The sequence below is a fragment of the Syzygium oleosum genome, unplaced genomic scaffold (genome assembly GCF_021117445.2).
Source record: "Syzygium oleosum isolate NSW1041296 unplaced genomic scaffold, Sole_v2.1 Sole_v2.02, whole genome shotgun sequence".
NCBI classification, from domain to species: Eukaryota; Viridiplantae; Streptophyta; class Magnoliopsida; order Myrtales; family Myrtaceae; genus Syzygium; species Syzygium oleosum.
In genome coordinates, this window is record NW_026607486.1 from 21,193,810 (window position 1) to 21,216,535 (window position 22,726).

The 22,726-nt window shown below is 43.3% G+C and overlaps 3 protein-coding genes across 3 annotated transcripts; 1 reads left to right on the forward strand and 2 right to left on the reverse strand.

The window, feature by feature from the left end:
* Positions 1 to 792: 792 nt before the first annotated feature.
* On the forward strand, positions 793 to 3,340 carry LOC115673310 (transcription factor DIVARICATA-like). The gene is made up of 2 exons (XM_030595443.2): positions 793 to 1,981; positions 2,697 to 3,340. The coding sequence occupies exons 1-2, from the start codon at positions 1,608 to 1,610 to the stop codon at positions 3,184 to 3,186; spliced, it is 864 nt and encodes a 287-aa protein (XP_030451303.1). The 5' UTR covers positions 793 to 1,607; the 3' UTR covers positions 3,187 to 3,340.
* A 3,945-nt stretch (positions 3,341 to 7,285) lies between these two features.
* LOC115673304 (coronatine-insensitive protein 1) lies at positions 7,286 to 11,967 on the reverse strand. The gene is made up of 3 exons (XM_030595432.2): positions 11,111 to 11,967; positions 9,116 to 9,590; positions 7,286 to 8,407 (listed from the first exon to the last, which is right to left on the reverse strand). The coding sequence occupies exons 1-3, from the start codon at positions 11,593 to 11,595 to the stop codon at positions 7,589 to 7,591; spliced, it is 1,779 nt and encodes a 592-aa protein (XP_030451292.1). The 5' UTR covers positions 11,596 to 11,967; the 3' UTR covers positions 7,286 to 7,588.
* Positions 11,968 to 16,830: 4,863 nt separating this feature from the next.
* Positions 16,831 to 22,312, reverse strand: LOC115673093 (uncharacterized). Its single transcript, XM_030595158.2, has 4 exons — positions 21,739 to 22,312; positions 21,295 to 21,410; positions 18,791 to 19,034; positions 16,831 to 18,450 (listed from the first exon to the last, which is right to left on the reverse strand). Exons 1-4 carry the CDS (start codon positions 22,105 to 22,107, stop codon positions 17,095 to 17,097), a joined length of 2,085 nt encoding a protein of 694 aa, XP_030451018.2. The 5' UTR covers positions 22,108 to 22,312; the 3' UTR covers positions 16,831 to 17,094.
* Between the last annotated feature and the right edge of the window lie 414 nt (positions 22,313 to 22,726).

The window sequence follows — 22,726 nt, forward strand, 5'->3', positions numbered from 1 at the left end:
ATACTCTATCGTTTTGGCCAAGAAAAAAAAGGTACATTTTGTTGTGAGATTTCTTAAACACCTTGTTGATTCATTCGGGTTATGTAATCCTTATGTATCTAAAGATAAGAGTCGTGACTAGTCACATCATTATTTATTTCTTGTGCACGGAGTAGAGATTTATTGCCAAAATTTTACATAAAATTGGAGACGATGAATTAGGGATTTCCTAAGATAACATAAAAAGCAAAATATACAAATGTTTCACACATATATATTAGTGCATTAGGAATCATGAAACTTATCACGAAAGTGTAATGGAGTTCTAAAATTATCAAAAAGTGCAATCCAGTTCTAAAACATGTCGCGAAAGTGTAATCGAGTCTTAAAACTTTCAAATAGTGTATCAACGGAAGGACCTGATCGGACCAATTTGACAATTTTTAGGACTCGATTGTACTTTCCGTAACAACTTCTAGGATTGGATTGCACTTTTTGAAAGCTTTAGGACTCGATCGCACTTTCGTGATAAGTTTTGACATTTTTAGTACACTTACCCTATTAAATAAAGTCGAATTGCGCAATAAGATTCGAGAAAATCGGAATAAAATCATTTTTTTGCCGATCTCAACGAACAACAAAAGAAAAATAAAGAAAAGAGAAAAAGCATCTCCGATCTGCTGTGATGAGTGGGAAGAGTAAAAATCTCCCGATTCTTAACCAAATATGGAAAAAAAAAAAAAAGGGATCGTACGGATCCTGCGCTCGCACGCGCGCGCACCAGTTCAAGAATCCCACTTGGCCTCCCCTGTTCATCGCCACTTTTTCCACACTCATTCAAGAACCCAAGCTCTGCTGCTGAGCTCGTTCGCACTTCGCGCAGACGCTGACCCGTGATCGATTCATGGTCGAATCACAGCGCGAAAAGCCACTGACCCATCTGCTCATATCCATCGTCCGACCTCCGCTTTACCTCTTTCCTTCTCACCAAAGCAACGAAGGGCGAGAGGAGGAGGAGGGAGGAAGGGAGGGAACCCAAAAAAAATCATCCCTTTCCCGCTTCTTTTGCTTTTCTTGTGTCTGATTCTCAGGAATCTCTCTGCCCCTCCCTGTACGCCTTCCTTTTCTTTTTTCAACTGGGGTCTCTCCTCATCGTCCACCATCTTTAATCTTCTGGCTTCTGATTTTCTTTTGGGTCGTTTTGTCTTTTCTTATTTCTTGGGTTGTTCTCTTATTTTTTTATGCTTGGAGTTGCAATTTGAGTGTTACTTTACTGAAATGGTGGGCAAGATCCTGCCTTCACTTCTCCTTACTATATAACTTTCCTGCCCAGGCTCCTCTTGATCATATCTCTCCCTCTTTCCCTCTCTCTCTCCCACTCTCTCTCCCTAGATTCTGCTGGGATTCAGAAAAATTTGGTCTTTCACATGATCTTTTGAGTTAGAATTGGAATTTGAATTTGAATTGTCGAGATCAAGAATAAAGGGAGATTCTTGTTTCCAGTAAGCAACCTTGGGGTCACTTCTTTATAAGCCTGTGGGAACCCTCAAGATCTTGGCATTCTCTCGCTCAATCCCATATCTTATTTTTTGGAAGACAATTTGCGACTAGTATCACGACTAGTGGCAATGGAGACTCTATACCCACGATCCTGTATTTCCAATTCCGCTTGGTTCAGCACCAGCTGGACTAAAGAAGAGAACAAGAGGTTCGAGAGCGCGCTGGCGATACACGATAAGGACACGCCGGATCGGTGGTTCAAGATCGCTGCGATTGTTGGGAAGTCAGTTCTTGATGTGGAGATCAAGTATAGGGAACTAGAAGAGGACGTGTGCGAAATCGAAGCCGGTCGGGACCCGATTCACGGGTACTTGTGCTCGACTTTCGCGCTGGACTCCATCGACGGGAGAGATTTCGATGCGTGTAGGAAGAAATCTTCGGCTGGCCGCGGAGCCGATCACGAAAGAAAGAAGGGAGTGCCTTGGACGCAGGAGGAACACAGGTTCGTTTTATTCTGAATAACGTCTAATTCGTTCGAAAAGGAATTCATGTCGCTGACCACAACCGTGTGTAGTTGTTGTCATCGTATCTAATTGTCTTGAGAACTTTGCCTCTCATGCTGTGATTTTGTGGAACTGGCCGACTGTTTTTTGTTGACATATGTAGTAAGCTGGAAGTTTGCATATTTTTGTTACTGCTGGTGGTTTCATCTTTATGATCTCATGAAAGCATTCTCTTTAGAGTTCTGCTTGATAATTAGCGGTGATGATGATTCTTATTTTGAAACGAATAAGGCGGTTCAGAAGTTTATCAGAAGTATACGGCTGCTGTGTTTATCAATTAGCTGCATTTTGAACATCATCATGACTGATATGACCCTCCCAAAGTTGGTTTTTTATTCAGGCATAGAGAAAGTAGGGAGGATAATGAAGGAACAAAAGGTTTTCGATATAGATTGTTACGGGTTTTTCATTATGCTTGTGTTACTTTTTCACCAAATCTGTAATTTATAGTTGATAGTAACTCGGATGTTTATCGGCAATTAAACCGAGCGAGAAACAGTTCCCTATAGAGATTGTAGGGTATTCTCAGCTTGTGTGTTTGGGGAGTTCTCGTCATGGGAGGTTGCAATTACTTTATGAAGACATTCGCCATGCTTTTCAGCCGCTAATGCTGTCTTTTGAATTTGACATATAAGCTTGATGCTGAAATAACAGGCGGTTTCTGATGGGGCTCCTTAAGTACGGCAAAGGGGATTGGAGAAACATCTCGCGGAACTTTGTGGTGTCAAAGACACCCACTCAAGTCGCAAGCCATGCTCAGAAGTACTTCATGAGACAGCTTTCTGGTGTGAAAGACAAGAGGAGACCAAGTATACATGACATAACTACAGTTAATCTCACAGACCCGGCTTCATCTTCCGAGAATAATAGGGTTTCCTCTTTCGATCAGCCCAATGTGCTTTCCTCGCAACAGAAGCTCATCAGCGCACCTGAGCTGGCCCTTGACCATAGTCTCCCTAACTATGGAGGATTTATGTTTTTTGACTCGAGCCATGGGCATCCATTGATGCCAGATGCGTATGGGTTTGGTCTGAATGGAATGAGATTTCAGGAAAAGCATAATCCGGACTGCGTTTATCCAAGTACAGGATTCTGCAGTTCATTGATTGGAATTCACTCTTCCAGACATCAAATTCAGGGATGACAGGATCGAATGTGATGACTAGTGACCTTGTGTACATTTAGCAGCTTGATGCTTATGTGATAATTATGCACTCATGAATGAAAAGAACAAAAAATGTTGAAGTATGTCTCTCTGAGTTTGTAACTGTGGAATAAAAAAGAGAGATTTGACTTAATTTTGGCCCTCTATCGAGGATTTGAAGTACTATTTTGGGATTGATCTCTTGTAGGGTCCTATGACCGGTTGTTGGGAATGTTGAATGGGATGCTCTGCATTTCCTCGTGCATAAGCATATATTCATTAGATAATTGCACATATGAACGAATGTGATAATTGCAGGGGCGGGAGATGCGTCTAGAATTATGAGGTTGATGGCTTAGATCTCTCATGGTTAAGCTTTATTAGCTTCGAACTTTATTTCCATCTTCCGTGTACAAGATTAAGTTTTCCTTTCTTAATAAGAAGGCAAAGCATTACTTGATTTGCCTGTTGTCTCGACGATGTTTGATCTGTCATCTGAAAGTCAGATGATCGTCCATTTGCTATTTCCAGACGACACAGAACCCAGCTGCAAGGGATTTATGGTACTGACTGAAAGAAGTTTTAAGAGTTTTGAATGGTTAAAATTGTCATGAAGGCCTGGATTGGAACTGTTTTGCTAGTGTGAACGCCTTTGTTGATGTTGGACCGGTGCAAATGCAAAGCCATATCAGATGATCACATTGGCCAAACTTGCTGATTCACAGGTCACTCCTTTTTAAATCCTCAGCATCTCACTGCCCACCTTTTCCTTTCACGCTCTTTTGGCCATCAAATCTAATAGGCACCCGATATGGCCCAACTTGACTGTGCCGTGCCGTCGCTCAGTCGGATCTGACTCTGCATTCCACTTTGCTTGAGCATCACATGCTCCAATCCATCTCGGAATATAGGACGGTCCACGTAAGAAAAAAACAACTACACTACCCACATGATTCTTTTAGGTTACCCTTTTCTTGTCCAATCCACATTTGCTCCTTTTAATTGATACTCCTCCTTGTGCCAATTAAGTCATCAATGGTGGAAAGACTGTTGCATCAGCATGAGTAGTGAGTGCCCTCTGTTTGCAACTTTTTACGTCAGGTCTCTGGATCTATCATGTGCTTTCTTCTGTGATTCTTAATTCTCTGCTTTTTTAAGGTCCCAGTCTGTGGTTTAGAATAATCTCTTTGCATTTCCACAATGTTTGGTATTGCAAATGCTACTCATAGAGGTGGACAAATTCGTGTTGACTTGTGCTTTTATCGTAATATTATCATTATGGTTCCTCTTTCCGAAAGGGGTGACTTCAGAGTTGCATCTTTAAAGTTGGAGCACTGATCACTAGCATTTCTGTAAAAGCACATTAAGGCGATGCAAAGATATCGCAATGGTTAAACTATTCTTGCGATGAAAGCGATCCTTCTTGAACAGCCCACGATTAAGCGATTGATTTTCTAGAGGGTACACTAATCTAGCAGCTCAAAAGTTAGGCGAAATAGGAACTTACCATTCCAAGGCGTGGTCCTTTAATTCCGACAGAGTGAAACTGGGGAAAATCTAACCATAATTGATAAGAGAGAATGAAACTTGGAATTTTAATCAGAAAATTATTACCAGTTCTATCATCGAGTCTCTGTTGAAATCGCCCAAAATGCATTAAAGTTTTCGAGCAATTCAAGCATCAGCCCGCAACACCAAACTGATCTACACCCTCTTCTCCCTTTCCCTCCAAGAGATGACAAATCCCTCAGCTTATTAAATTCATCATGGAATGCCTTTTCCGCAAGTTGTACATTTAAAATGGTTTCCCACCACACTATCCCTTCTTTATTTTAAGCCTACAAGGTCATTTTTCCTTAGTTTACATTGAGAACATATCAGAAAGGAAAGCTATCCTTCATATTCTAATTGTAGATTCTCAAAATCTTCGTGATGGACGTGTGCTAGACATGTTTAAGGGTCTTCATTAGCGGACTCGTTCATTAAGAGGGCAAAGCTATTATTCACCCATCTGTAAAGGGATGGTCATCCTTCAAAACTGGTGACGATCGTGGTCTTTAATATAACAAAACTTTGCCAAGATAGTAACTTATCCACAACTTGCTTATCCATTGGCCACAGTAATGACAAGCATAGTTTCCATTGGAATAGGACCAATACGAAAGGAGTTCATCTCCCCTACCATTCATGGCTTCTCTGCAATCTATTAACATCGGATCGCAGGGGTGGAGGACAAAACTTTTTCACATTAGACAAGATAATGCTATTACCACATGAAGGTCATATTACGTGCCATCAGATTCAGACGGTAAAGAACGAGAAGGCATAGACGGTTTTATGCAGATTAGATCTTCTTAAAGCCTTCTATGTACAAGTTAGCAGGTGCCTTCTACTTATGCAAGGCAGTTTAATGAGTACTGATAATTGCTAAGATTAGACACATAGCTCTCATCAGGAAGGCGAAATCACGACGATGAGTTAGATTACTGAAAACAGTCGAATTTTCAGAAAGGTATGGTTTAGTGTTGCGCATCTAAGATTTTGGAAGGCCTTCAATGGGACTGCCGACTCCCGATTCAAGGTTCACAGATAGGACAAGAGGGAATTTTAGTCCTTACAACTACATTCAATGACCTGCTTTGTCAGTCGCTCTCTGGCATGCGTGAAAGACGAAATTACTTAACAGAGACGAGAGTTCCCAGTTTAAAAATAAACGTCCGTGCGCACGGAATCAGTCCTTCCAAAGAGGACCTGAAGATCCCATAAATAGGTACACTAAAGTGGCAAAGCTTTCTAATTTCTCTACATTTGTGAATTTATGATTATGAGGATCTGATACTGAGTACATCATCCAAAGAACAAGAAGCAAAATGCATATATTCTAACTCACGGACCATGGTTAACGTGAAACGGCATCTGTGAACTTACGGATCCAAGGTACTTGGTTTTGTTCTAGGCATGGACCATAATCCATGCAAGACTCCGGACACTTTGGCTGTTCTGTACAAATTGCCATTGTCCTTTCCTTCTGTTGATTTGGGCGGTATTATCAGTCCATCTGAACTTGCATCAACCTCTCAACTTGTGGCTTTGCATTCAAATGTTCTAGATATGACGACATTCTTAGCGTAATGGGAATGTTTGCTGTGGAAGAGTTCCCAAGGAAACTATGCTGATCTGATCTTACTCCTTAGTATCACGAACAAAAATAAGAAGTTGATTTTACTTCCTACTGCTCATTTTGTACGACAAATAAAGGAGGAATTCTCCACCAGCATGTACTATTATTAATTTGCAACATTCATATTGATTTAGTTACAGTCATAGACACAAAGATAATCAGGTGCCTCTTGGACTATAATACCAATCTCTCTATTGCACGGGTATGCTGGTAATTCATACTGTTTTATGTCCCTACGCTTGCCTGTAGTGCAGTTTCTGCCGTATGGTTCTCAAAAGTTCTATCCGTTAGTATAAAAAAATCATGCCTTTTCTTGGTGACACTGTATGCTCAGGCAAAACACATGTTCTATAATTTGCAGGATTACATCTTGAGAATCGAGATTGAGAGAGCTTCATATCAGCTGAGCTGCAATGGTACCGCAATATTACCTGGGAAGGTGTGGAGACTTCTTAATTCTTGATGAAGGCAGTTAAATGCAACAGTCATGACTGAAATCAGCTTCTTCCCGCTGCCAATTAGTGATATACTAGAAATGTGGGTTACGGATATCATCCTTGTGGAACTATTGGACAATACACTATTGATGCCATTCATCTTGTGTGGTGACCGACCTGCTAGTGACAGCAGCGGCAGAAGGACCTTTAGGATTCTTTCTATAAATAGCATACGTTTTTATGAAGCCACATAAATAACACTCGCAGTACGCTCCAAACTTTCCAAGGCAGAGTAAAGCTTGCTCATGAGCACACTTGCCATCCCCAATCGCCCGCTTACAGATGATAATTGCGCATCTATGAGGACCATCGACAAAAGATTGGACAGAAATGTTCCAGCAGCAACTCGTACTTCGGAAATCGAATTGCTGTCCCCATTCATTCCGTTTGAACATTTGCCGTCAAAGATTACCCAACAGAATCACCTCAAAATAGTTCAAATTCGACTAGCAAAACCGTTCAAAATAAGTCACAACAGTGTTGAAGGAAAACCGTCAACTAGTTGCCCTGTACAAGGGATGGAATTAGATGCAAAACTCTTACAAGGTTACAGAGAACACAATCTTATTGCGACAAAATAAAAGAGAAAAGAAGGGATTCCAACAAACAGAAGACGAGAGGAGAAATTTCTCAGGGAGTGATAAAGTACAGAACCGTATGACAGATGGTCTAGAGCAATTAAAAAGATAAAAGGCATCTTCGGCAAAAGGTTGTATTTACAGCTCTACGAGGTAACCAGCCTTGCTGGATCCAAAGGGATAACGCTGGCAGGACAATCAGTTCTTGGTCCAGATAGAGAGTAATATGCAAGCATATGGGCTGGGTCTTCATTTAGCACGTTTTCTCCAAGCTGATTGGCGACAACCATTCTTCTAGGAGGAATCAACTCGATGTTCCAAAAGGGACGGACCATTGCCAGAATATCTCGACCGGTTTCAGATACTCGATACCCCTGCACCCATACATACCTCAGAGAAGTCAACCGCATCACAGCATCAGCCAGTGCCTGTTCGCTAAAGCAACAACCCCGCATTTCAAGTTTTTGCAAACTCGGGCAGCCTCTGGAGAACTCCCTAAGGCCCTCATCACTCTCTCCCACATATCCAAGAAGCATCCATCTTATGTTTTGGCTATACTGCCCAATGTAACCAAGACCCACATCCGTCAAGCCTCCAGGCCGCAGATAAAGAGCAAACCTTCTTATCTTTTCACATCCCCTTAAAAGAGCCCGGACTCCATTGTCCAGGGGTAAATCAGTTATCTTTTCCTCACGATCAAGTAGAACAAGACGGAAATCACTAAGGTTCTTCGAATGAGCTCCTATACATTCGAGAGATGAGTTTGTGATATCAGATACATAAACAGCCAGGTATTCCAGTTCTAGGCAGCCCTGAGCCAAGGCAATTAATCCTCTTTGCGAAACAAGGCCTCCTTCATCCCCCATACCCTGCTCATCAGCACCTCTTTCAATCCTAAGCCTCTTCAACCTTTTACAACTTCGAGCAAGAACCTCTAGTCCTCCGTCTCCAATGACGTTCCTTGTCTGGCCATAAAGAACAAAGAACATATCAGAATTTCATCCAAATTTGAAACTCATTCAATACTCCACTAAAGTACATTAAGCATGACAATCCTCCCTTCTTCCCATTCTGCACACACACACACACACACACTCCTTAAAAATGTCGTGCCTGAGAACAGTATAAACTTAGATGCTAAGTTAGAACCTGTAACACCAAAACAGTGAGCAGTGACTAAAACACCAATTGCAGATAGTGACCAACCATGTATACGGTGACTTGGTATACAGAAAAGGTTTTCATTGAAACGTTATGACAACCTAAATAGAGTGACAAAAATACCACAACCATCCCCCACTATCTTTTCAGCTACGTTGTACCCCTTAAATTTCAAAACCCACACTTCATCCTCCATTATCAAGACTCTACATTACAACCTGAGATTTCAAAGAAAACCCACCATTTGCAGCTTCTACCTTTTATTAACTTTATAAAGATTCTGGGATGTAAAGTATACATATCTTAGGACATAGGTTGCAAGAGTTTGAAACTAGAGGGTGCAAAGTGTCGATAAGGAAGAATATGAGGAAGATCTTTTGAATCTCCTCTATACATGTCACGAACTCCAAGACTCCCAAAGGTAAAGGTAAAGGTGCATTACTGGAGACTGGAGAGTGAGGCCATGCAAAGATTTATTGTTACAACAGTAATAGATAAAGACAGAAGTTTACCTCAAGAACTTCCAAGATGGGGCATTGCTGAATCAGCAAGCAGAGGTCATCTGTGCTAAGAAATGCATAGAGAAGATCTAACATTCTTAGCCGAGATGCGAATGGGAACACGATATGCATCTCATTTTCTGAAATGTAGGTTAGACCCACACGGCATAGTCTCGCTGGGAACGATAAAGCAGCGTACCTTTCTGGTTCCTCATTATTAAAAAGACCACCACCAAATTCTTCTAAAGCAGCTGCATCTTGAAAGAAACCCAAAAGATCCAGAATTTCGCAATCGCTAATTTTCACGGATGTTAATGATCGACAATTTCTGGCAATAATTTGAAGGTCCTGGACACTAAAGCTGGAGAGCTCTGTCATGTAAAAATTTAAAGTCTCAAGGACACTGTTGTTCAGAGCAAGCTCATGAAGCCACGCACCATCTTTCTCATCGATTGTGCTTTCTTCCAAAAACAAGGTTCTTAAATTCCTGGAATAAAGATGGCATAGCTTGTGAGAAAATGTAAATACATCTTTCCTTTTACATGTGTACCAATCTCGACAAACACACATACAAACACAAAAAAATAAATAATAAGAATAACATGGGTATAGACGACTGTGCTAAAAGCCTCCTTTTTTAATTGCCATATGTAAAGTGCAAACTCAGAAGCATAAATGTTCTTTGTGTAACATGCTCCAGGCAATAAGGACTCAAATAATGCATCACAGATAACAGCAATAATGTCACTTCATACTCGAAAAATTGGAAACAGACAATAGATCTGAGTGAACCCAGAAACCGTGGGACTCGATAGAATAGAAAAGTGTCAAACTAATATATATCTTTTCTCTCTTTTTAAACTCCTCCGCTGGAGATTATACGATGTTAAGTGGCGAAGAATCACATTTTTACACAGACTTCGACTCCATAGCTTCCAAAGAGGGATCCTATGCTTTAGCATAGCCCTGAAGCGTCCTTAAACTAACAATTTAGACAGCTATTTCTCATTGTGCCTCTTATAGCAAATGCGCTCACAGCTCTTTTAAGTGATTTTACATCATGCATCAAGCATCCTTCGACTGGTTGATCTCCCATTGTACTAGTAACCAGGGAGTTAGCCTCCGAGAATAAGACCGTCGTCATCTTTTTTTCCTCTACACAGTACTCACCTCCTCCGAACGAAATTGTTATCGTCCTACATGTCCACATGTTCTCTATACATAAACGTGTTCCTCATTCACACACTTATCATGTCCACATCTCTGATTGCTCGTAAAAGTAGAAGCCACCTTAAAATATATGAATGGACAACCAGTGAATCACGCACGACATGAAAAGGGAAATTTTATGAAGAGAACAAGAAGTCAGGGCAAACGGAATTGACCGAAAATGCATAGGTGAAACTCTTTATCCCATTTATAAGCTTAGAATTGACACAATGGGTCGAATCGTCACAAGAGACAGCTCGCTTGAATTGCGTCTCCCAGCAATTCATAGCTTTTCTATCGCTACTGTCTCTCGTTGTCCTTCTCTCTCCCCTCTCTCTGTCAGTTAAGCTTTTGTCATCCATCTTTTTATCTGCGCAGCCTCAGTTTTACGGTCAATCTTTATGATTTCTTCTACAAACCACCTGTTGAAAAGTAAGATTCCACTCACAAATTACCCCTGCATCTCTAGCATGGAGCAATCAAATTCAATCTTACACGTTAACCAGAATCTCAAGACAGAATATGAACGGATGAAGAATCTGCAGTATGACATATCTCAGATACACTGGGGACTAAGTAAAGCATCGAATAAGGACCATGTGAAGTGCATAAGTATCATCTCTTGAGTAATTCCTTCAGGAAAGACTATTACGGAGTAAGACAAAAGCCACGAAATTACAAGAACATACTTTCATCGCTAACCGAAAGGCGCAAAATTCAATAAGCAAATCGACAGGGTGTACGGCAATTGCAAGTCTTTCGTTACCGTACAAGGGCACAGACGGACAATCAAGTTACCTGCACAAACGCCCCACGTGTCGAAGCCCGTCCGTCGAAAACCCAGAGCACTTGTCGAGCTTGAGCACTTGCAGAACGCGTCCCCGCGACCTCGCGAGCAGCGCCAAGTCCGAATCTGTCACAATCATGCGCCGGAAGTGGAGCGACTTCAAGCAATCGAAGGACTGCGCGATCTCGGTCACCCACGGGGTCACGTAGCCGCCCCAGTCCTCGGGTATCAGATTGAACATGGCGGCCCGGGGCTTCCCCTTCAGCTTGAGCGACTCGAGGTGCCTGAACCTCCTGCGCAGCCGATCGGGGCTGGTGGTGTAGCACAGGGCGATGGTGACGTGCTTCCTCGTCAGGGCGTCAATCTCGTACCAGCGGCGGCAGACGAGGGAGATCGCGTCCCGGTCCTTGGGGTCGTCGACGTACGGCATGACGCAGGTCAGCACGACGTCGGACAGGCCCGGGCTGCTCATCCCCCTCACGTTCCGATCCTCCATCAACTCAAAAAGAGCCCCCCAAAAACAAGAAAGAGAACCCAAAAGAAAACCCTAAACCCGTCGCCGGAGCCGGGAGCGCCGGCTCACTCGTCGGAGCCGGCAGAGAACCCTAATCGGATCGACCGGGAGGAGGAGGAGGAGGAGGAGGCGGCGGCGGCCGGATCCATGGACCCGACCTTCGCGGGACCCGAAAGATCGGCCCACCCCGTCTGGGAGGAGACCCCCGAAGAATCGAGAGCTTCGAAGCGCAGCCGAACACGGGAGGAGCACGGAAAAATCCAACCTTTATGCTCTCGAATCAAGAGAGATAGAGAGAGAGAGAGAGAGAGAGAGAGATGGAATCTGGAGGAGGGATGAAGACGGTGGTGGGAGAGCGTACGGGACTGCGTATCAGGGAGGGAGGGAGGAGGGAGGAGGGAAGAGGGGAGGAGAGGACCAATGGGAAAGTGATGAGAGAGCACGGGGACGCGACTAATAACGACCGGCGGGAGCATCCGACCATCCCCCCCCCCCTTTGGCGTACGCGAGCTTCTAGAGGGAGAGTGGCGAACGGACGGTTGGGATGGAGGGTATAAATTTGCATCAGACGGCGACGACAGTTGGGACAGTTTTGTTGCGAGAAGAGGAGGGAGAGGGAGAGGGAGAGAGGGAGAGAGAATGCGGCTCTCAATCAACCCGAAAAGAATCTGACCCAGAAAAAAATAATAAAAAAATCAAGCCAAAAAGAAGGACCAAAGTTAGAGAGAGAGAGAGAGAGGGACAGGGGGGGTTGAAAAACAATTATTGAGAAAAGCAGGAAAAATTGAATTTCCTTGATTTTTTTTTTTGGTTGTTATGAATAATTTAATTAATTATTATTAATTTTTTTTGGGGGGGGGGGGGGGGAGGGGTTTGTGGTGGGGGGATGTAAGAGAAAGGGAAGGGTGGGAGTGGGGGGGAAACGACAAAAGGGGCACCGGATTTAAAGGGGGGCGCAACCCCAATCAACGTCACGTTTATTTTAGTTGGGACTTCGGGTGGGGGGAGGGGTTCTGAAAGCTCCCCCTTTTGCGATTTACTTAAAATTAACAGATCAATTGATGGATCGATCGATTGACATCAGTTTTTTTTTTTTGGGTTAATTGATTTTGATTAATTAGGATAAATTGGTGGTGGGGAGGGGGGGTGGTGGGGCTGCTGCTATTGCTATTGCTATTGCTGTTGCAGCAGCAGTACTGGCAAAAGCTATTATGAATGTTGTCACGTTGCGCCGGGGATGGGAGGGGGGGGGTCAGTTGGTGTCGGCTCATGATTGGAGCTCTTTTGTTCATCTTCTTGTCGACCCCTGGTTATTTTCCCCCCCCCCCCCCTCCCTCCGTGGGAGGCGGTGGAGGAGGGAGGGAGGATTTCTAACGGTCGTGCGGTGCCCACTTTCCCTTCCCATTTGCCTTCTCTTGCTCTTTCTTCTTTCTTCTTCTTGTGTTTTTTTTTTTTTTAAGGTGTCGCGAGCTTTCTCGAGGCGGTTTTTTTTTTATTTTATTGGGACTTATTGTCGAAATTTTGGGGTGATTATGCCGAGTGAGGATCGAATTTTGAGGCCGGCCCTTTTTTTTTTTTGCGAGACTGGGGAGTTTTTCGGATACCCGAATCCGTAAAGCTTCTCTTGGAACTTTGAGGTGGGTACTTTTTATTTTTTGGGCGTTCTTGAGTAGGAAGTGATGCAAAAGATAGGAATCGGCTAAATATTAAGGCGGACGGTGTCGTGTCTTCGCGTCGTAACTGGGGTCTTGCTCGCATTTGAATCTGATCCGAATCGCACGATAACAGCGCCCGCCAAATAAGAAAAAAGTTTGATCGTAAATTAGACGACGCTACATATTCGACGCCGTAAATGAATTCTCCGGCGGGATGACTTGGTATTTTCCAAACACGCAAGGTCACGGGTTCGAACCCGTTTAGCTGCACTGCTCGCGGCTTACTTTGGAGAAACATGGATCGCGGACTTACGGTACCTTGCTAGGATTGAAGCGATGGAGACATTCCACGGGTGCACCGAGCACACGGCACAAGTCCGATGCATCCCGGCCCTCCGGTTCGGCTGACGCGGGCCCCACGCGAAATCCGCCAACGTCAAGGGTTCGTTCGGATACATTTAAAAGACGAGACTCGATTCCCCCCCCCCCCCCAAAAAAATAAAGAAGATAAGATTTTTTTATTTTTTTATTTTTTGTTTTTGGAAGGAAGGGCAAGATACCTCCTGATGAGAATGAGATTCCGAGGGGCCAATTTCCTCCAATTGCGTCATGAAAATTACAGGGAGATTGGGATTTGGATTTGGATTTGGATTTGGATGTGGATGCGGATGCCGATGCCCATCCATTGTGGGGAAAGCTTTTTTCCATGGTGGTCCAAAGTGAGTCCCAAAAAAAAACCCACAAAATAAAATCGTGTCCGACAACCTGTAAATCCCAATGGCTTTCCTTCCCTTCAAAAGTCAAAGCTCCCTGTTCGCAATATTTTGCTTATCCCCCCTATTTTGCTATTGCTAGGAGCAGATCCAGAAAACAGAACTCCCCTATTTGTCCCCCTGATCCCGTCAAGTTCACCCACAGAAAACAGATTGGGACTGGTCACTCAAAACCACGCTTTGAGATCAAAGCTTTGGGCGGATCACACACGCACCGAACACGTACCTGAATTCCGTGCAACGGCACGTCGGATTCTCGCAAAACCGCTCGCCACACCCGGCGAGTGAAAGGACGGCGGACACGAACACGATGCGTCTCGCGATATCGCGACGGCGATATTACTTGTGGTAAGCGGAAAAAAGAAGAAATGAGCCGCGCCTTTTAAGTAATCCGTCAAGAGAATTAGGCAGGAAAATGGAACTTGAGCCCGTGTTAAGCGGAGGTGACTGGGATGTTCATATATTCGACTTCGATTAAAAGTACGTGTCTATGCATAAGCATCTGTTTCGAAGCTGTTCCCACAAATTTTTTTATTTTTTTTTTCAAACTAAGTTCTACCATAAGCACTTTTCTTTGAGAACGAGCTATAAAGTCCGCAAAACTCGATACTCCGCGATCAATTGAATGGAGATATGACGACGTCATATTTTGAGAGCACCTGAATTTTTCGAAAAAGAATAGTTTTTCGAGACGGGCCGAATCGAGAACGGAAAAGAAGAATCAAATGTCATGAAATTTTCCAGTGATATGGAAGTGGAATATCGTTTCGGATCCCCAAATGGAAAGGAGTCGGTTAACATAGAAATCGTGCGATTTGATGGTGATATTCCGGGGCAGGTGGGTTGCAAGGTCAACCACAAATGTCACACACACACATATTTTACATATACATATACATATACATATACATATATGTTGCTGACTCAGCACACGTCCAATGCCATGATCGATTTCTCCCATCCTGGTCGTGCCTTCCTTGAAAGGGAGATTTAACTTTAATATTCATGGCCCATGTTTCGCGCTTTATACTTAAAATACCACTACAGTATGGAGGTGAAAAACCGAACCCGAACAAGTGAAAAAAAAAGAAGAAGAAGGGATAAGTGCATTGGAAGTCCTAAAACTTGTCATGAAAGTGCAATTGAGTCATAAAACTTGTCAAATTAGTTCAATCAAGTACTTCCATTGATTGCACTTTTTGAAAGTTTTAGGACTCAATTGCACTTTCATGACAAGTTTTAGGACTCGATTACACTTTTATGACAAATTCTAGGACTCGATTGCATTTTCAAGACAAATTCTAGGACTTAATTACACTTTCGTAACAGGTTTTTAGGTTCCAATGCACTTATCCCAAAAAAAGAAGAAGAGGATCTCACGCCGGGGCGGGTGCTCGGCTCGCGATTCCAATCGCCGCCCCCTCCCCCGACAAGCTCGAACCAATCCGAAACGAAACGGGGGGAGACGTGCCGATCCGGTAAGTTGCGAATCGGCCGAGAGAGAGGCCAAGCGAATTTGACTCCATCTCACGGGGTCAAGATAAGATCATTACCACCACCCCCACATGGAAGGCTCCTGATCAGTCGCTGTTGGGTCCAAAAAAGCAAAGTATCTATCTGGCCACCAAAGCCAGAGCAAATGGCAATATACTATTCCAAGTTGAGGGGGTTGGGGAGAAGAAAATTAAGTACGAAACAATGTATGATTGTGTTGGGTGCTACGTCCTCAACCTCTCTTTTGACAAATAAGGCCGGTCACTACTACTCACCACCCCCCACATCCCACTTGCTGCTGTTGCCCGATGCCAACAATGCGCGCATAACAAGGTCTGTTTTTCCAACCTTCGATTGAGTTTTTCCGTAGCTAATTGATGCGGTCCGCCAAAGTGGGATGAACTAAAAGGGACCGTGTAACCAAAAAACATAATGGGCATTTAAATTTTTCCTATATTTTAATTTCGTTTTTTCTTTTTTTCTTTTTTTTGTTGTGTGTGTGGGGGGGGAATCTGCGAAATCCTATCCGAATCGAGTAGGATATATAGTGTGAGGGGAGATTAGAGCGGCATCAAAGATTTGCGGTGCTCTTATTAGATCAAGCTTTTAGGGACGAACGGTGGTAGTAGGGGCTAGGCTGTGTTTAGATAATATCATTAAATACCTTTGATGCCAGACGCGGGGGGGCCTAGGGGGAGCAAAGCTCTGGCAGGGACAATAATGCCTTTGTCTCTCGAATCTCGTTTTAAACATAATGCTGCTTCGGCTTTGCCTCTCTTTGAAGGCAAGGAACGTAATTGGAGACGAGGGTCTGTTGTTGTCGTCAAGATTCCCCGCCCCCCCCCCCCCCCCCCGCTCGTGCTGTGCAGAGTAGTAGTCCCCGTCTGTTCTTTGGGTTCTAGAGTCAGGGTAGGGCCTTGAAGGACCCTTGGTGATATAAATATTGTCGAGGGAAGCGCAACAGAGAGCACAATAGTGTGGTTTTCTTGCCATTAACCTCGGTCAAAGAATTTGAAAGAATTCGAGTTCTCACCGGTGACCCACGTCTGATCTGTCGATGAAACAGGCCTCGATCTGTCGATGAAACGGGCCTATCCGACCGCACGTCGCATTAGTTCTAAGAACTGTAAGATGGGCGCTTGAGTACTTGAGGAAGTTCGTAGGATCGATAAAAACATTGGGTCCTTAGTCCAAGCTTAGTGAAGATTATTGTTGAACTGCGTAGCTATATCGTTCGCATGCAACTGTGCGGAGAAACAACATTTACACCAGAAATCATGGAAATAGGAGGGCTATAAAGAAAAGACAACTCAGATTCACATTTACAACTATCAAAATAACAAAAGTAAGCCCTCAACGTCCACATTTCAAGATACTCAAACTACAGATGTGGATTGACCAAAAAGAAAAAACTACAGATGTTGGAACAGAGCATTGAAAGCACCAAAAACCCCAATTTGGGGGAGCTTATTTCGATTAAAATACGGAAAAACCTGCAGCATATATCTACACTTTCTACGAACAGAAACGAATCGACATCTGAAAACATCGAACATTCATCAATCTGTCTTCCCGGCATTCTCGGAAAGGGAATCGTCGACATCTGCGTTTGATTCACCAAAGCTGCTAGATCCATTCGGTTGAACATCCAAACCGTTGACAATGTCACAACTCCTTGCTGCACTCTCTGCTGCAGATCTACCGGACAGGGAGAACAATCCCATGGCAGCAAAACCTCTGCTCGAAAAAGCATCGACATCCCTAATTCCGCAGTACAGACCCCTGCTTCCAGCAACAACCGCACTTTGCTTCTCATCAGCATTACTCAGTACAACAGGGAACATGCCAATCGACTGCGTAATCTTGGCGCTTGAACCGCTAATCAGAAGGCGCAGAGTTTCTCTCGCACCCTCTTCAACCACCAAACTCGTCTCGGGAATCAATGGACTCACAAGTTTTGGGTTCAGGGGCCCGATAGCAGTTGTAACAGTGGGCCCCGCGCTCACCAGGTAACCTTGTCCTGCAGAACAGACATCAATGACTGGAATGTGAACGATCGGATCGCACATCAAAGGCGTAAAGGTCGGGATTTGTTGAGAACTGGGCTTTGGTAGACAGGCCAACGGGTCTGGAAGAATAGTTGGAAAATCTAGCGGAGGAAGATCTTCCAAGTTTAAAGGCTGTGTCGCCATGAATAAACTGGAAGGAACGGGAGGTAGTAAAGCAGATAAAGGTGGAACTGAATATCCATCTGAAGCAGATGCTGACACCGGAGGCGGAACTGGGTGTTCTAGTGTCGATGCCCCGGGAGGGCACAGACAGTAGTATGGGGAGAAAATGGGTTGACACAGAGAAGGAACTTGAGACGATGTGCTTAAACAGGGTGGGAATGTCAATTTCCCTAGTGATTCCAGGACGTCGGAAGGAGTGAGTGAATTGTTCTCCAGTGAATCTTGAGATTGTATGATGTTGCAAGAACTTGAATTGAAAGTATCAGCAACGATTGGTAAAGCAGCTGACAAGTTGTCAACTGCTGCAAAGTGATTCTCCCCAAGCTTCCTCAACTTCTCCCTTGTACTCCTTGTGGTCAAGTTTTTGGCCAGACCTTCTTTAAACGAACTCGCTCTGGGACTTAGGACTTGATGGCATGAATTAGCTTTTACTACTTGACTGCTGGCATAACGGGGGCGAAGGGATTTAGATGAAGTAAACGATTGCGTATTTTCGCTTGCATTAGGAACATCATTCGCAATCCCATCCGATAGGATTGGCATGCCCGAAGAACTAGCTTGGCTTTTACTTACAGCCGATCCCATTAGATATGCTCGAAGGTGAATCGCAAAGCACTCAAGACGTGACCTATCTATTCCAGTCAATTCAGCAACAGTAGGTCTCTGATTGAGTAACTCCCTCATCTGTGACAGCAAAACAAAGAAATACATATATGATTAGTATCCAAGTTTTCGAAGAAACAATGACCAGTGAAATAAGGCATCCCACAGAAACTTGACCAGACTCAATCTTTTCATTTAGGTGCTACAAATCCACAATACATCAGGATAGGTATTACAACTTGTTATGGTGTGTACAATACTAGAAGGTAATAGCTTTTCCTCAACAAAGCATTTACAAATGCCCCACAACTAATCACTCTTAAGTTCACCATGACTAAGGGAACATCTTTCACTTGCCCTATCCTGCTGGTTGTCAACACATTAATCGAGGGTACCCACGACAATTAAATGCAACTCTTACCTTTCTAAGCAATTCAATTCCCAAGAGCTTTGATTTCTCCGAGCACCAAAAGTAAAATGCATTCCCATCCAGCATTTTGAGAACGAATGATCTACCCGAAGTATCTTCAAATATTTCCTCAATCACAATGGAAGAAGATTCGGTCGAGCCGCTTAAAGTAACTAGCCTCTCTGTCTGACCATTGTCCCCGACAAATGACAAGCGCAAATCAGATGTGGGCAAAAGACTAAGATTTAAGTTCCCCCTGTGTTGATGAAATAGTGAAACAGAAGAAACAGATCGTCAGAAACAGTCCAGCTAGATAAATCTAACAGGGAAAATATCGATGCAAAAAAGCATGGATGCTGAAAAATTGATATATTTCCATTACAAAAGAATCCACCCCATTCATGAAAGTACAATTTAAGTGAGCACAACTCCTCTTACGACAAAACATTATAACTCTTCAATTCGATTTGACTATGCAATGTAACATTCATTAACATGAGCTGGTAAACTTTGTTGCACCTGCCGGACTATTCATTTTTTTCCAGGTGAAAACAAAAAAAAAAACTATTCTCTAGCTGAGAAAGTAACAGGCATATATAACCAAGAAACAATTGAAACTGTTGATTTCTCTGAGACAGGTGAGAAATTAACTAGCTGGTTAAGGAAAGATTACTATAGCAATGTGCAAGTTTGGTATCAACGCCTAATAAGCAAAACTCCGGTAAAAACACTAAATGGGATTATTTATCACCTGTCACATATATAATGGATTTATCTCAAGTTCTTTTTGTTTATGCTGCGTATCTCAATACTTGACTTTGGCTAAATTTCTCAGGTAACTTTAGACCTAAAAGAATCCATCATGTAACTTCTAACTGCATCCTAGTGTGTACAAGCTTATTCTGGCTGCACCCATGATTTAATTCGAGGGCATCTTACAAAAGGTATTTCCTTTGCACGACTTTCAAGCAGCCAAAATAACTCCACAAATTCTAATAATATGTTGAAAGACCAAGCAGTTCCAGAAATGAGCACCATTCGGTGACACAGATATAAACAGCAAGTAACATCTACGTTCAAGGAAATGGATATGTGAATGTGACAAATTCGGAGAGTAATATAAAAAGTCAGTTCACACAACTATTCATTGTCAAACGCAAACAATAACAACCAATTGACTAAAGAGAACTTAATGAGATCAGAATTACAGTATCATGAGACCTACCTAAATGACAAGCATAAGAACAGATATAGTCGCTAACATTTTCTACCTGTTGAATTCAGATCCTATATACATTCAAAAAGCAACAGTCGACACGATAATATAGGAGCATGAAACTACCTTGACTCCCCCTTAATTCAGAGATCATAATAAGATACGCCCACTTCACCTACAAGCCAAAAGACATATTTATTGGGAAGGATGAACATGGTACCAACAAGAAGCTACAACATTAAATCCTCAACTTAAGATTATTTCCAGTGATATCATGGACTGTATGCAAAGTTGATATTATTCAAGTATTATCCACCATTTCTTCGAAAATAATCTCACAAACAACATCCGAGAACTGCTCAATTCGAAGACTCTGATGCTATGACATAATTGTCAAGAGGGTAAATTTCACATTATGAATAAAGCATAGTAGGGTACACAGAAACCACTGTCCATCAGCCAATATTACTGCCACCAATACTATTATCCATATGTATCCAAAAAATTTCCAACAAGAAGAGAATTACATCAGAAAACAAAAAAACTGTTACGGTCCAACATCTGGCTTTTACTACTTCGCACAAACTTACTGGTATATCAACATGTGTCAAATACTTTCATCTAGAATATTTTAAACTGGCAGCCTGCAAAGAAGACTGACAATATGATCTCCTGATAAGGTGCCCACAATTAGCATTAAATAGCTAGTTGTAATAAGAACCGAAAGACAAAACTCCACCGCACAAATTGGCAAGAAAACTAGCAAATTTGAAATAATGAGGATAAGGAACAATAGGAACAGAAAAACAGTAAGCATACTCCTCCTTGAACATTGTAGAAAAATCGTACAAAGAACCGTTATCACAACACAAAACTAACAGATGCTCAATCAAAACACATAATACGCACTCACACTACAAAATGAAAGCTTACAAGAACTACATTCCAGACGAAGGGAACAAGATACAAGACAGAAAATGCACCACTTAAATGTGACAGATCAGAACATAAACAATACAACTCCTAATAAAGCCAATTCTAAGCTTGTTAAACTTCCAGAAATTATAAGCATCCATAAAGCAACAGACCGACGTAAATGAAAATTACTTGATATAACAAACAAAATTCTAAAAGCAAACCGATGAGCACCGCGGATAAAATTTAGTCTACGGCAGAATTATCTATACTACCGGAAAACATTGGCAACTCATCAGCAGAAACCAAAATAAGCTGCTCACAAGCCAACAGACAATTCACATACAAGAATCCAAAAACCGATACAGATCATGACTTCATTTACCTTGTCGATGTGGGGCAAAGAAGAGTCCCTTGCTTGTCTATCTTGCCTACTCGAATCGAAACAAGTGGCATGCAAAAGCATCTCGCCAGTATTCCAACTTCCGCAGGCTCAAAGTGCTGATGATTAGAAACAAAACCAAATCCGATGAGCCAAAATCAAACAATAAACATGAACAAATTATCCATACCATCTCAATTACGATCCACTCATGCAATATCTCACAAGGGACTCTGAACCATCCGTACGAAAATAAATTTGAAAAGAGACTCCCTATCATCAGTAGCACGGTAAAGCGTTTACCCCTCACAGGCCACCAAAATGTAGCCACACATACAACATACGCCGCGATTATCTCGAAATTAATCCTCAGGCAATGAAATAAGCAAAAAACCCTAACGCTACGAGCCAGATAAGACACTTAATCCGGATCGAAACAATAAGTACCTGACTGAGGTGAGCCAACAACCGATCCTCAGCCGCGCTGCTCGACCCACTCGACTTCAACAACGGCTTCAATCTCTCATCCGCGCGGCAGGCCCCAACCACTTGCATATCGAGCACCTGCAGCCACTGCAGAACCCTATCCTCCCGATCGCTCCGCTGCATCAGCAGATCTCCGTCGCCTCCCCCGACGAAGACGTCCGTCAGCCTCTCCGCCATCCCAATCTCCTCCCCGGCTGCCCCCCTCGAGACCCTCGAGCTCGGCCCGGACTCCACCGAGGACGCGTCGATCGACGACGGATCGCCGACCTCGTCGCGGTCCGGTCGCGCCCGGCGGTTCTCGCCGTTCTCTCCATCGCCGGAGCTAGCCATGGCGAATCTCGATCGCACCTTGCCGAATTCAGGCGAACCGCTGGAAGAAACTCGCGACAACGAACCGGAAAACCGCTGATTCCGAGCTCGGAGGCGGCGGAAACTACCGGCGAGGGGCGAGAACAATGCGAGAAGGGGAAGAGGAATATTCGTGGGCTTCGTTTTTGCCCTGGCGATAGCGCAAAGCGAATGAAAGGTCGCGAGAGAAACAGAGGAGGTCGATATATATATGCGCATAAATAAACGAAAGGCATAAATATATATATTAAATAAAATAAAATAGGAGGAGGAAAAATCGGGAAAAAATATAAAAGATGTGACGGACGCGAGAGGCGGTTTATGAACTGGGGATTAGTTTAGAGTTGGTTTGAGGTCCAGGGCATGATTGCGTTACCCGCCACGTCAGCTCGTGTGGGGGGAGGGGGGCCCCACGATCCTCGCTGGGTTCGCGCTGGGTGCGGTCCCACGTGAAACGGCCACACTTCGGGCACGGTGCTAAACTAAACGAGTAGTCTAATTAGTCGGGTGATTAAAAGGAGACCGGACGCTCCCCGTCGTTATCATTCGCAAGTGATTATACACTTAATTGGTTTTCACTAGTTGTGAGCGGTTTTAAATT

Bases quoted from the DNA above. Each gene is read 5' to 3' on its own strand.
- LOC115673310 (XM_030595443.2), top strand. From the start codon at position 1,608: ATGGAGACTCTATACCCACGATCCTGTATTTCCAATTCCGCTTGGTTC. The intron at 1,982-2,696 runs GTTCGTTTTATT...CTGAAATAACAG, and splicing joins TGGACGCAGGAGGAACACAG to GCGGTTTCTGATGGGGCTCC.
- LOC115673304 (XM_030595432.2), bottom strand. From the start codon at position 11,595: ATGGAGGATCGGAACGTGAGGGGGATGAGCAGCCCGGGCCTGTCCGAC. The intron at 9,591-11,110 runs GTAACTTGATTG...TCTTTATTCCAG, and splicing joins CACGTGGGGCGTTTGTGCAG to GAATTTAAGAACCTTGTTTT. The intron at 8,408-9,115 runs GTAAACTTCTGT...CTTTATGGCCAG, and splicing joins CCATCTTGGAAGTTCTTGAG to ACAAGGAACGTCATTGGAGA.
- LOC115673093 (XM_030595158.2), bottom strand. From the start codon at position 22,107: ATGGCTAGCTCCGGCGATGGAGAGAACGGCGAGAACCGCCGGGCGCGA. The intron at 21,411-21,738 runs GTACTTATTGTT...TCTAATCATCAG, and splicing joins TGTTGGCTCACCTCAGTCAG to CACTTTGAGCCTGCGGAAGT. The intron at 18,451-18,790 runs GTAAGAGTTGCA...TTGCTGTCACAG, and splicing joins GAATTGAATTGCTTAGAAAG to ATGAGGGAGTTACTCAATCA.